The sequence below is a fragment of the Scyliorhinus torazame genome, chromosome 11, assembly GCF_047496885.1.
Source record: "Scyliorhinus torazame isolate Kashiwa2021f chromosome 11, sScyTor2.1, whole genome shotgun sequence".
Lineage (NCBI taxonomy): Eukaryota > Metazoa > Chordata > Chondrichthyes > Carcharhiniformes > Scyliorhinidae > Scyliorhinus > Scyliorhinus torazame.
This window is the reverse complement of record NC_092717.1, coordinates 80,915,752-80,930,494: the sequence shown is the minus strand read 5'-3', so window position 1 is coordinate 80,930,494 and position 14,743 is coordinate 80,915,752. Positions and strand designations below refer to the sequence as shown.

General features: G+C 46.0%; 1 protein-coding gene across 2 annotated transcripts in view; it reads right to left on the bottom strand.

Annotated features, from left to right (window-relative positions):
• The window catches only part of csmd3b (CUB and Sushi multiple domains 3b), a 2,718,576-nt gene that overhangs the window by 45,649 nt on the left and 2,658,184 nt on the right, over positions 1-14,743 (bottom strand). For both annotated transcript variants that reach the window (XM_072467431.1, XM_072467430.1), the window contains one exon: positions 5,372-5,483. In XM_072467431.1, coding sequence (XP_072323532.1) covers positions 5,372-5,483 — 112 coding nt within the window. The remainder of the gene's footprint in view (positions 1-5,371; positions 5,484-14,743) is intronic.

The following is a 14,743-nucleotide window of genomic DNA, read 5'->3' as shown; positions in this document are numbered from 1 at the left end:
ACAAAGGACATAAGCACTGGTGGCCACTGGAACCCTCCCTGGCACACAGCCCATCAGAGTAACAGCCTCACTCGTGAGACTATCAGCTAACCTACTCCTGAGGGTCAAATGATCGCTCCAGGCCACGCAGGTTAACCATGCCTCATAGGTATCACACTGTGGTAGTCTGTGTAGAGGTATTACGGTACCTGGTAATGCTGGAACACCAATGGTAGATATTGTATGCTTCCTATTGGTCAAGCTGTCTGGTAGTTCCGCCCTGCTAGGCAGGGTATAAGAGCCCGTGCCGCCCCAGCAGCTGTACCTGTGCTGCTGGGGGAAACATCTAGCTTATTAAAGCCTTCACAACCTCGCTTTAGTGGTCATTGATCGTGCATCAATTTAATAAGCTAGATTTAAAAGGATGGAGCTCCGAATCAAGCCGGAGTGTCTGCAACTCAGCCCCCATGCGGCGAACTCAGCGACAATCTTTAAGCACTGGGTGGCGTGTTTTAAAGGATATCTCGGGACAGCCGAAAACACACCCACGGGAGAACGGAAAATGCAAGTCCTGCACTTGAGGGTGAGCCCGGAGATTTACACCCTCATCGAGGAAGCGGAAGACTTCGATGCAGCAATAGAGCTGCTAAAAGGACATTATATTTGCCCGGTAAACCAGGTCTATGCCCGACATCTGCGAGCAATGAGGCAACAAATCCCTTGGGAATCGCTGGAAGAATTCTACCGTGCACTCCTGGTGTTGGGGAGAAACTGCAGCTGCCCGCAAGTTTCGTCGAGCGAACACACAGAACTCTTGTTCCGGGACGCTTTCGTGACAGGTATTCTGTCCTCCCAAATCCGTCAGCGATTGCTGGAAAAAGACACTCTAGGTCTTAAGGAGGCACGGGCCCTTGCAGGCTTCCTGGATGTGGCCTCCAGAAACGCTCACGCTTACATTCCCGACCGCGCGGCAGCCCCCTGGGCAGCGTGGAACCCCTCCGCAGCCGACCCCGAGACATCCCCCATCCCCCCACAAGCTTGTGCTGCAAGACAGCTTGGCAACCCCGGGGGGCCCCGCTGCTACTTTTGCGGGCAGGCAAGCACCCCCGCCAGCGCTGCCCGGCCCGCGCATCCACCTGCAAGGGATGCGGTAAAAAGGGCCATTTCGTGGTGGTATGCCAGGCCCGTGCGGTTGTCACGGTCTCTGGTGGCGAATGTGGACCGCCACCACAAAACTCTCCTCGGTCCCCGGGCGGCCAGCGGTCGCTGCCATCTTCCTACTCCAAGGCCACGTGCGGACCCCGGACGCCGCCATCTTGTCCCGCGTTCGCCACGTTAGATGTATGGGTGCCGCCATTTTGTGCGGAGGTATTATGGTACCTCCATAACGAATTCTACCACGTTGCCATGTTTGTAGTATCAGGCCACCACCCCTGACGGACTCTTTTTTTAACAGGGGGTGAATGTGGTAGTCTGTGTAGAGGTATTACGGTACCTGGTAATGCTGGAACACCATTGGTATATATTGTATGCTTCCTATTGGTCAAGCCTTCAGTTGGACTACAACCTCGCTTTAGTGGTCATTGATCGTGCATCCCGTGTTTGGATCCCTTGCGCACCAGCAAACCTGAACAGCTCCCTATCACAACCTGTGTGTTACATCCATGCTCCACTTCAGATTGCAGTCAAACTCCCAGCAAAGGCACACATTCCTCAAAGACTCCCATCTGTAGCACACCAGTCTCTTGGCATAGAGCTGCACAGTATGAACGTCTCCACCATACAAGCAGCTACCATCATTCTGGTGGGAAGGCACAAGACTCACTCAATGGTAGCACTCAAAGTTGACCCCACTGGGACAACAAGGATGGGGCCACAAAGCCCACTGCTAACACTTGTTGTGGCAGCCACCGGTACCCCATTGGCATCGACAGGTGGTGAGGAGAGAGGCTTTGCACATCAAGGACAGGGTGCAAGTCACTGATGGGGACAGGGCTGCAGTGTCATCTACATGATGTAGAAGGGGTTGGGGGAGGGAGCATGAGGTACTGGGTGAGGGTAAACCGTGAGGGGTGGCGGAGCACTGACACTCAGGTTAACCATGCAAATCGGGGACAAAAACAGAAAAAGCTGACAATCTCAGGTCTGACAGCATCTGGTTTGATTCGGAGGTCCATCTTTTAGAAAATCTTAGAGCAATAAATTGAGGCACGATCAATTGAACAAAGACTAGAGTTGGATGCAACTGAGGCTTTATTGCTCTAAGATGTGTAGCCTCCCACAGCAGCTGGCGAAATGGCTGCTGAATGGAGGACATGCATATTTATACTCCGCCGACTGGGCGGAGCCAGCAGGCAGGGACTACCGGCGAACCTGTAGTACAGGTCCTACCTTACATCACCTAATACAGGTGCAACAGTGGTTTACCACAGGTACCTGTGCATGAAACACAAAAATCTGGCACACAGGTGCAAGATTTGGGGGAGGCACAGTGGTTAGCACTGCTGCCTCAGCGACAGGGACCCAGGTTCAATTCCGGCCTCGGGTGACTGTGTGGAGTTTGCACTTGCTCCCTGTGTCTGTGGGTTTCTTCCGTGTGCTCCGGTTTCCTTCCACAATCTAAAGATGTGCAGATTAGGTGAATTGGTCATGCTAATATGTCCGAAAAGTTAGGTTGGGTTACGGGGATAGGAGCAAGGGATTGGGTCTAGGTAGGATGCTTTATTGGTGCAAAGGCTGGTGCAGACTCAATGGGCTAAATGGCCTCCTTCTGCATTGTAGGGATTCTAATCTATGATTCTAGGTGCAGCAGGTAATCAGGAAGACAAATGGAATGTTGGCTCTTATTGCAAGCGGGTTGAAGTATAAGAGTAGGGAAGTTTTGCTGTAACTGCACAAAGTACTGGTGAGATCATATCTGGAGCACTGTGAGCAGTTTTGGTCCCCTTATTTAAAATATTATTTCATTGGAGGAGGCACAGAGAAGGTTCAGTTGGATGATTCTCAGTATGGAGGGATTGTCTTAAGATCCAAGGTTAATTATCCTCATTGGAATTTAGCAGAATCAGAAGCGATCTCATTGAAACAAATAGGATTCTTAAGTGGCTTGACAGGATAAATGCTGAGAGGATGTTTACACTCATGGGAAGTCTAGGACCAGAGAGCATAGTCTCCGAATGAAAGGGTTCCAATTTAAGACTGAGATGAGGAGGAATTTCCTCTCTCAGAGGGTTGAGAGTCTTTGGCACAGCGGGCTGTGGGGGTAGAGCCCTTGTGTATATTTAATATAGATAGATTCTTGATCAGGAAGAGAATCAAAGGGTAACAGGGTAAATGCAGAAAAGTGGGCGTGAGGAATATCAGATCAGCCATGATCCTATTGAATGGCAGAGCAGGCTCGAGGGGCCAAACGGCCTACTCCTGTTCCTATTTATTCTGGTCTTATGGAAAAGATGCGCTTCCACTGTCTGGTCCACTCTGGTAGCGCTCTCCATTACAGCCCCAAGAGGGTCACTGGCATTGTGGTGGACTGCTGCGTCCTGGACAACATTGCGCAACAGTGAGGCGACATGCTGGAGGAGGGGGAAGAACAGCAGACCTTGACGGACGAGAATGGTGTCCAGGCTGAGCCAGGCGAGGACCCGGAACTGGCTTGATAGGCCGCAGAATGAGACATCCAGGGCCGTTGAACCAAGGTAAACGTGATCACGTCCCAATTTTCTCGCTAGGTGACTAAAAGACCAACGGTTCCATTGCCGTCATCACCTAACCCCAATCCCACCAGTCCCATTGCTCTACTCCTGCCACCTTCCCCTTAGCCTTTCACCTTGAATCATACCAAACATTTCTGACAGCACTACACTGGAATGTCAGCCTTGATTTTTGTACTCAAGTCTTGGGAGTAGAACTTGAACCAATTACATTCTGAGTCAGAGGGAAGACTCCAATTGAACAACAGTCATACCTCTTTGCCATCAAATTTGATTGCTAAATGTTCATTCATTCATTCCGTGTGTTTCAAATGAAATTGTGTAATCCACTTTCCCAATTAAATGCATGTCGATGAGCAACAGGTCATTATTAAATTTCATTATTAAGTCTTATAATTGAGATTGCAAGTCCACTCCTTTTGCAGATTGTATCCACCCTATCCTATTAAGGAATCTACACATCTGTTTCATTCCTGGAGTTCTGTATCCTGGTTTCCAATCCTCCAAGATAATGAAGAAAAATCCCATAATATTCAACCAAATCCTCACCTTTGTCTTCCCTTGGATCCCTTTTTCCTCCCCAACCCTAACACCATAAAGTCACATGGAGCATCTGATCATCAGATATATATCACTGGAGAAAGATTATGGAAAAATCCTTATTCATTTAACTCAGTAGAACGGTGACAAATTCTAACTTACACTATCGATTTGTTTTTACGCTGTGAGATAATTATACTATTTTGAAGTGGGAGTAATTCGGAGTTCAAATTATAAGGAAGCAAATGGTTATTTATTTAATTCATGACTAAAGAAAACAGATTGTTCCCTCACTGGGGAATTAAAGAATCCTTGGTTTATTACAAAAATTCCCAGTTTAGTTTCTATATTACTCAACTTCACAAAGCTGACACAGGTTTATTTTGAATCTGTTGTATGAAAAGAAACCAAAGATGTGTGTAAAATGAAACAACACCTTTAGGTGCTCGAGTTTTAAACACCATTAAAGTGAAAATAAAAATCATTGTTAGTTGTGACATTATTATAAATGTAAGAACAACGAGAGTTAATGAAATGTCTAAATCAACCACTAGGGGAACTCGATATACAAGTATATAAGACATTGATGCCAAGCCTTGCGGGGAGAGAAGTTAAGGAGATGGCTAAAGTACAGATTGAAGAAAGATAGTATGAATGAGAGCAGACCATAGTTAATGTAATAGTGTCGAGATTATTAGTAAATGAGTGTAGATTATATGTTAATTATCAACTGTGTATTAGATAGGGGTAAATGTCGAATCCAAATAAGTAGTGTTATTAAATTTATAGCTTTGTTCAGTTTAAAAGCTATTCGTGGTCTTTGTCAGCATTACACCAACCATCCTGAATTTAGCAACAAAAAAGAACACCATATTAGTGACATATTCAGAATGGATTTTCAAATTTTGAATGTGTCGAGCTTTAAATCTAAGGAATAAATTAATGTTCTTATCATTTCCCTTATTCAATTCAATTGAACTTGTACTAATTATGTGTAAATGACATACTACGCAGTTTCTGATCTAAACCAAACAAAATCACTTTGCAACAGTCTTTGATAAATGTGACCAGAGGCTGCCACGTATGTCAAACTTTGTTACAAAATATTTTCTTTTTTAACACTTATGGATTACTTTACATACATATGCATTCTGGTTGAATTCCACTCCAGGTGAGGTCAGGAAGGCAAATCCGAGTGGTGGATCCTTGCAGTAAATGCCCCTTCTTGCAATGGAACTGCACTACACTTCCCACCTACAAAAAAGAAACAGAAACGGCTGAATGATTGAAACCAACTACTACCAGAATTAGGTCATCATTCCTCTTTTAGTTGAATACATGCAGCATTTTGCAGTTTAGCAAGCTGTTCTATACCTTCTAGATTTGGACCATGCATAAGACTCTGGTTAGGCTGCAAGAACCAAAGTAATAGTTGCAGCTATCAGGAAAAATAAATTTGTTGGAAATTATGATTATGGATATCAAACTTGCATTCAATATAAAGCATGTTTTACATTGATTTTGTCGCAATTCCCTATTTAATATACTATTTGCACTCTTGTGGTGTCTCCTCAATAATAGGAACAGCAGAGAGGGCATTGCTGAGCACAAATTAAATGTGTTATCAAGCAGAAAGATTACAGCGAATACTCCAGTGCAAAATTAATTCCTTTACTTGAATATTTGTTTTCAACAGTTGTGGGAGGACCACATCTCAGCCTGGCATGATTTACTTTACCTCTGAAAGTGGCAACAGTTCAATTTATTTTTAAAAATTCTGTAAAAGGGATTGCCAATGATCTAACCCATTTCAGAACCAGAATGTGTCAGAAAACACTGCCATTGATGAAATATTGGAAAACAAGCCACTAGGCCAAGTTTCCAAGCACAATCGCTAGTCAGTGCTGTAAATGTGTGGGGAGGAACAGCTTTTGATAGTGCTGTTAGGGCCTTGGAACCTTTACTGTGGTTGAAGGTGCCAAACAAATGCAAGTGTTGCTTTCTGCAGATTCACCAGGAAAGAATTACAATTAATAAGATTCAGAGTGGTAAAACCAAACAACTGAAACAAAAATAAAATATTGCACACCATCATTTAAGGCTAGGGGAGGATTCCCTTGACAATAAGCACTGGACCTTCCATCGTGTAATTCAGATGGCCATTAGAAAATGTTAAATAAGATGATTTTGTTTCGGATATCAATAATTCCTTACCACTAAAATATTAGGTTAAGTGAGTCCTTGAGCAAGATTACCAAAATATCTTTTGAGTTCCCAATTTTATTGATGACAGGTGTCGAGTTGACACTCAGATTGGAATGTTGGAGGATAAACCTAAACCTTCCTCTTAGTATCCATCCAAGAGATATCTTCCTGCTATTTTCAGCAGGGTAACCAAACTCCAGAACGAGACAGTCTCCTTTGTGCTTCAGGATGTTCTGTCGCTAAGCTTCACCATCTTGTTTTCTGCTGGTGGGGGTGGGGATGGGGGCGGAGGAAGCTGTGGAGAGATGGGAAGGAATGTTTCCATGCCACCAATTCAGAAACTGCCGTTGCATCCAGGGTTGGGGCGTAGGCACTGACTGCTGTGATGTGTTGTTTCTGGGCCAGGGTGAGCAATAGGGTCATGAGTTGTTCGCTCACCCCGCAGCGAGGTTTGTTGAGACATCCGACTAATTTATTTTTTACGGCAAAACGTACCCCATAGAGACAATTTACTTCTTCTAGTTTGCCTTTCCAGAAGAAGGTGTATTCGCTACCTTGGTCCTTAAGCTGACAATCTCCACCAGTCATGACTCCCATAGGGCAGTGGCGTCACTGTTGTGGTGTCAGGGATCCCAGGCTATGATGGCGGTGCGACATTCAGGTCTGCTGGGGATGTCCATAGGATCCTGATGCTCCAGGTCCGGAAGTTCATTTGGGTGGGTGGAGTGAGGTTGGGGTGGAAGATGCCTGTGCATGGAATCCTTTAATGTGGGGTGGTCGTTGCAACCAACCACCACATGGCCCCTGCGGAGCGAAGTCTTGACCCTGTGGCAAGGAAATCCGCGACGACTAGAGACCAGGCTCATCTTGCTGCTGCTCCTCTTGCTGCTGCTAAAACTGCTCTTCTCGCCCCGCCGCTGCTCCTCTCGCCCCGCCGCTGCTCCTCTCGCCCCGCCCCTGCTCCTCTCGCCCCGCCGCTGCTCCTCTCGCCCCGCCGCTGCTCCTCTCACCCCGCCCCTGCTCCTCTCACCCCGCTCCTGCTCCTCTCGCCCCGCCGCTGCTCCTCTCGCCCCGCCGCTGCTCCTCTCGCCCCGCCCCTGCTCTCGCCCCGCCGCTGCTCCTCTCGCCCCGCCGCTGCTCCTCTCGCCCCGCCGCTGCTCCTCTCGCCCCGCCGCTGCTCCTCTCGCCCCGCCGCTGCTCCTCTCGCCCCGCCGCTGCTCCTCTCGCCCCGCCGCTGCTCCTCTCGCCCCGCCGCTGCTCCTCTCGCCCCGCCGCTGCTCCTCTCGCCCCGCCGCTGCTCCTCTCGCCCCGCCGTTGCTCCTCTCGCCCAGCCGCTGCTCCTCTCGCCCCGCCCCTGCTCCTCTCGCCCTACGCTGCTCCTCTCGCCCCGCCCCTGCTCCTCTCGCCCCGCCGCTGCTCCTCTCGCCCCGCCCCTGCTCCTCTCACCCCGCCCCTGCTCCTCTCGCCCCGCCGCTGCTCCTCTCGCCCCGCCGCTGCTCCTCTTGCCCTACCGCTGCTCCTCTCAGTATGTCATTCAGCCCATCATGTCTGTGCCATCTCTTTTCAAAGAATTATCTAAATAGTCCCAGTCCCTTTAGCACTGCAAATATTCCCTTTTCAAGGAATAAATCAATTATTTTTTAAAAATTACTCAGAAATTTATTTCCATCACCCTTTCGGGCAGTGATTTCCAGATTATAACTCAACACATTAAAAAAAAAAAACACCTCTGATTCTTTTGCCAAATACCATGGGCGCGATTCTCCACTCCCACGCCGAAGTGGCCGCGCCGTCGTGAACGCCGTCGAGGTTCACGACGGCGCGGAACGGCCCCGGTCCCGACCGATTCAGGCCCTGACAATGGGCCAGTATCGGGGCCGCGTCATCTTCCCGCGCCAGGCCTTGTCGCCCGCGCAAAAGCGGGCGCATAGATGACGCGGCCGGCGCCGCATAACGGACGTCATCCGCGCATGCGCGGGTTGGCCGGCGCCAACCCGCGCTTGCGTGGTTGCCGTCCTGTCCAAATCCGCCCTGCAAGGAAGGAGGTCCTCCTTCAGAGAGGACGGCCCGACGATCGGTGGGCACCGATCGCGGGCCACCGCACATTGCAGGTGAAGCCCGGTACAGGATCCCCCCTTGCCCCCCACAGGCCGCCCCCCCCAGCGTTCACGCACCGCCCACGACTGCAGCGACCAGGTGTGGACGGCGCCGGGGGGAACCCGCCGTTTTGGCCTGGCCGCTCGGCCCATCCAAGCCTCAGAATCGCGGGGGTGCCGGAGAATCGCCATTTTGTGTGTCTTCGGCGATTCTCCGGCCTGTGGCCCGCAAATCTCGACCGTGCCGTTCCCGCCGCTTGGGAGGGCGTCGGACCGGCGTCCCCGGAAATTTTGGCGGCACAGGCGATTCTCCCAACCGGCATGGGAGTGGAGAATCGCGCCCCATGAGTCTGTATTCTCTGGTTACTGACCCACCTGCCAGTGGAAGAGGTTTCTTCCAATGTAACAGTATCAAATTCTCTCATAATTATGAATATGGGATATAATTCATCAAACAAATGCATGGACCAATGATAAGTTTGGTCCTGATTTTATTCGTTAAATGATTTAAAACATGAGAAGATTGTTCGAGAAATAGCTCAGATTATTTCCTCACTGTTACAGATACATTCAATGACAATTAAGACCATAAGACAAAGGAGCAGAATTAGGCCAATCGGCCCATCCAGTCTCTTCTGCTATTCAATCATAGCCGATATGTTTTTCATCCCGATTCTCCTGTCTTCTCCCCATAACCCCTGATTCCCTTATTAATCAAGAACCTATCTATCTCTATCTTAAAGACACTCAGTGATTTGGCCTCCACAGCCCTCTGCAGCAAGGAGTTCGACAAAGTTACCATCCTCTGCCTGAAGAAATTCCTCCTCATCTCAGTTTTAAAGGCTCGTCCCTTCAGTCTGAGGCTGTGACCTCACGTTCTAGTGTTTCCTACTGGTGGAAACAGCCTCTCCACATCCACTCTATCTAGGCCTCTCAGTATCCTGGAAGTTTTAATAAGGTCCTCCCTCATCCTTCTAAACGCCAACGAGTACAGACTCGGAGTCCTCAAGACAAGCTCTTCATTCCAGGGGTCACTCTTGTGAACCTCCTCTTCACCTTTTCCAAGGCCAGCACATCCTTCCTTAGATACGGGGCCCAAAACTGCTCATATTAATGCAAATATGGTCTGACCAGAGCCTTATACAGCCTCAGAAATACATCCCTGTCTTGTATTCTAGCCCTCTTGACATAAATGCTAACATTGCATTTGCCTTCTTAACTGCCGACTGAACCTGCACATTAACCTTAAGAGAATCTTGAATCCTAAGTCCCTTGGTGCTTCTGATTTCCTAAGCCTTTTGCCATTTCGAAAATAGTCTATGTACCTCCATTCTTTGTAACAAAGTGCATAAACTCAGACTTTTCCACATTATATTCCATCTGCCACTTCTTTGCTCAGTCTTCTAGCCTGTCCTAGTCCTTCTGCAGCCTCTCTGCCTCCTCAATACTACCTGTCCCTCTGTTGACATTACTTGTTTCTTAAAATTCTTGTAAATCTAATCCCTGCCGCTTGCCTCTATTGTCGTCTTCCCAAACACCTTGCTACCATCCTGGGTGAGTTTGAGGTGAAGAGAATGAAGATGATGTTGGAATATTTTAAACTGTCATTAAATCTGTCATGCTAATGACAAAGACAGCAAAACAATTGAAAACCTGTTTGTGAAGAAGAACAACTTTGCTTCAACTACTTTGTTTGTATTTTGACATCACCATGTTTGACAACAAGAAACAAATAAATTGTGAAGAAAGTAAAAACTTTAACATTTTGTACACAAAATGAGAACTTGGGGAACTGCATTTTATAAAAGTTGACTTTAAATTGCTGATGCAACTTATTAACGATTGAGGGTATCACTTCTGCACTTTTCTACTCTTTCTCATCCTAAGCCTGTCACATCAATGCAATAACCCAGATAATCCTTTATTCCATTGAGAAAAAAAATCAGATGAACAAGATTTGCATTTTGATCATGATGGACGCAATGAATACTGAAAAAGAATGATAGCAGAGCCCTTCACTTTCGTCTTTCACATTTGCAGAAGAAAAGGAATCCTATAGACTTTACTTAAAAGAAAAGACAGCCGCTTTGCTCAAGTGTTTGAATCCGAGGATTTCCTAAAATATTCTTTGTTTGCGGCCTAATTTTCTCAATGCCTGAATTGCAAGCTTATAACAACCATGACACATTGGTATTTCCAGCAAAGTATACTTGGCACTTTGTGTGACATTCATGCAATTTTTAATTGCAATTTTCACCAATTTAAATGGCAAATTGGACCAATTTACAATTGGCCTTAAATGCTTATTTAAAATAAAAAAAAGCCAAGGTCCTGGACCAAATTACTATCCTGTTGGAAAGTGTATCCCAAGATGTGCAGCTTAGGTGGATTGGCCATCCTAAATTGTCCCTTACTGTCCAAAGGTTAGGTGGGGATATGGGGTCACGGGGATAGGGCAGGGGAGTGGACCTAGGTAGGATGCTCATTCAGCGGGTCGATGTAGACTCAATGGGCCGAATAACCTTCTTCTGCACTGTAGGGATTACATGATCTGTGTGTATATTGGTTGAGGCACAAGTTGAATGGCCTGCCAGCATTTACAATCACAACTCATATATGCAAAATGGGTATGGTACCAAAGGGTAGCTGGCACCTATAGAACCATTTCTCATCATCATTTAGTGCTTGCAGGATATAAAGGGAAAACAGTCAAAAAAAACTATTTGTCCTTTTTTAAAAATGGTCGTGAGAGTAGCCCCAACAATTAGAGTCAGCTCAACATCAATGGCGCACAAGCTTCTCAAAACAATTATTCGGGATAGAATCAGTCCTCGTGTGTAAAAATGCGGATTGATTAAGAAGAACCAATATGGATTTCAAAAGGAGAAATAGTGATTAACTAACGTAGAGTTTTTAAAAGAGGTAACATAAAGCGTTGCTGTATATAATGCTGTTGATGTTGTGCACACGGACTTTCAGATGGCATTCAACACAGTGCCACACAACAGAAATTTATGAAAAATTATAGCTCATGGAATAAAAAAGGGCAGTAGCAATGTGGATACAAAATTGGCTGAATAATGGGAAATAGTTTGCACAAACCCTTCAAATAAGCACCCCAACCAGGCCCGCTCCTTCCCATCCCCACAACCTAACCTCCACAACCCTAGATACTAAGGGGCAATTTAACACGATCAATCCATCTACCCTGCACATCTGTGGACTGTGGGAGGAAATCGGAGCACCCGGAGGAAACCCAAGGGGAGAACGTACAAACACCACAAAGACAGTCATCCAAGGCTGGAATTGAACCCAGGTCCCCGGCATTTTGAAGCAGCGACGCTAACCATTATGCCACCGTGCCCCTTCTGCTTCTGTTTAAACAGAACCCCTTGCTGAAAAAAATCCGTTTGTAAGTCTGGGCTCTCAGCTAGCCATGCATTATGAGGATTGGTGTGAGAACTCTTCCAGTAGATCCAGATCTCTAAATACTAGGATAGATAAATCTGTTTTAAGATAGCCTCGATTCAACTACCAATTTTGACCAATACTAAGTTTTCATATTCAGAGAACAAAATGATTAAAATGAAATAGTATTCATACTTGTTGTAGAGTGCAGTCATCTCATTCTGTTGTTTCCCAGTTAATTCCCTACAAAATTAATCTTCAAACTTGATATACAGTAAAAGTTTCAAACTATTGCGATTCATGGATCTGCGTTACATTAATCCTCGAGTGAAAATTGACCCAAATGACCCTGTACAAATTATTCTTTCAGCAATTCATTAGAATCTCTATTCACAGCTTCTAAATTCAGTACTATTACAAAATTGCACGAGCCTGTAATAAAATATGACAACATTAACCTGGTGGCAGGCTGACCACTGATCAGTTGAATTATTTCTTTGAATTGTTAACTCAGCCAAATCAAGACGCTTAAAACTCACTCATTAATATAAGCTAACTAGAAGGATTATTGTCCCTTTAATAATACTTCAGAACTTTTGAAGGGCACTGTTTGAAGCTGTGCACTATTTCTATAACACTCCTTTATTTTTTCTGCATGCAACGCTACAGTCCTTTTAACAAAATTAATCTTTATATTTATCATCCAATTACAATCAAATAGGTTCATCCAAGAGGAGCAGCTCAGAATAACTTTGACATATAATTCTTCACACATTTTTTAACGCACATATCTTTTTGTAATATGATAAAATACTTGATGTCCTATAAGAATTTCAATTTTGTTTGATGGAGCAAGTTTTGAAAAGCCACATCACGTTTTTCATTTTGTTTTTCATAAACTACTGGCTCAAAAATAGATTATTAACCATTAAGTGATCTACATAGAACATAGAACAATACAGCGCAGTACAGGCCCTTCGGCCCACGATGTTGCACCGAAACAAAAGCCATCTAACCTACACTATGCCATTATCATCCATATGTTTATCCAATAAACTTTTAAATGCCCTCAATGTTGGCGAGTTCACTACTGTAGCAGGTAGGGCATTCCACGGCCTCACTACTCTTTGCGTAAAGAACCTACCTCTGACCTCTGTCCTATATCTATTACCCCTCAGTTTAAAGTTATGTCCCCTCGTGCCAGCCATATCCATCCGCGGGAGAAGGCTCTCACTGTCCACCCTATCCAACCCCCTGATCATTTTGTATGCCTCTATTAAGTCTCCTCTTAACCTTCTTCTCTCCAACGAAAACAACCTCAAGTCCGTCAGCCTTTCCTCATAAGATTTTCCCTCCATACCAGGCAACATCCTGGTAAATCTCCTCTGCACCCGCTCCAAAGCCTCCACGTCCTTCCTATAATGCGGTGACCAGAACTGTACGCAATACTCCAAATGCGGCCGTACCAGAGTTCTGTACAGCTGCAACATGACCTCCCGACTCCGGAACTCAATCCCTCTACCAATAAAGGCCAACACTCCATAGGCCTTCTTCACAACCCTATCAACCTGGGTGGCAACTTTCAGGGATCTATGTACATGGACACCTAGATCCCTCTGCTCAGCCACACTTTCAAGAACTTTACCATTAGCCAAATATTCCGCATTCCTGTTATTCCTTCCAAAGTGAATCACCTCACACTTCTCTACATTAAACTCCATTTGCCACCTCTCAGCCCAGCTCTGCAGCTTATCTATATCCCTCTGTAACCTGCTACATCCTTCCACACTATCGACAACACCACCGACTTTAGTATCGTCTGCAAATTTACTCACCCACCCTTCTGCGCCTTCCTCTAGGTCATTGATAAAAATGACAAACAGCAACGGCCCCAGAACAGATCCTTGTGGTACTCCACTTGTGACTGTACTCCATTCTGAACATTTCCCATCAACCACCACCCTCTGTCTTCTTTCAGCTAGCCAATTTCTGATCCACATCTCTAAATCACCCTCAATCCCCAGCCTCCGTATTTTTTGCAATAGCCTACCGTGGGGAACCTTATCAAACGCTTTGCTGAAATCCATATACACCACATCAACTGCTCTACCCTCGTCTACCTGTTCAGTCACCTTCTCAAAGAACTCAATAAGGTTTGTGAGGCATGACCTACCCTTCACAAAGCCATGCTGACTATCCCTGATCATATTATTCCTATCTAGATGATTATAAATCTTGTCCCTTATAATCCCCTCCAAGACTTTACCCACTACAGACGTGAGGCTCACCGGTCTATAGTTGCCGGGGTTGTCTCTGCTCCCCTTTTTGAACAAAGGGACCACATTTGCTGTCCTCCAGTCCTCTGGCACTATTCCTGTAGCCAATGATGACATAAAAATCAAAGCCAAAGGTCCAGCAATCTCTTCCCTGGCCTCCCAGAGAATCCTAGGATAAATCCCATCAGGTCCCGGGGACTTATCTATTTTCAGCCTGTCCAGAATTGCCAACACCTCTTCCCTACGTACCTCAATGCCATCTATTCTATTAGCCTGGGGCTCAGCATTCTCCTCCACAACATTATCTTTTTCCTGAGTGAATACTGACGAAAAATATTCATTTAGTATCTCGCCTATCTCTTCAGACTCCACACACAATTTCCCATCCCTGTCCTTGACTGGTCCTACTCTTTCCCTAGTCATTCACTTATTCCTGACATACCTATAGAAAGCTTTTGGGTTTTCCTTGATCCTTCCTGCCAAATACTTCTCATGTCCCCTCCTTGCTCGTCTTAGCTCTCTCTTTAGA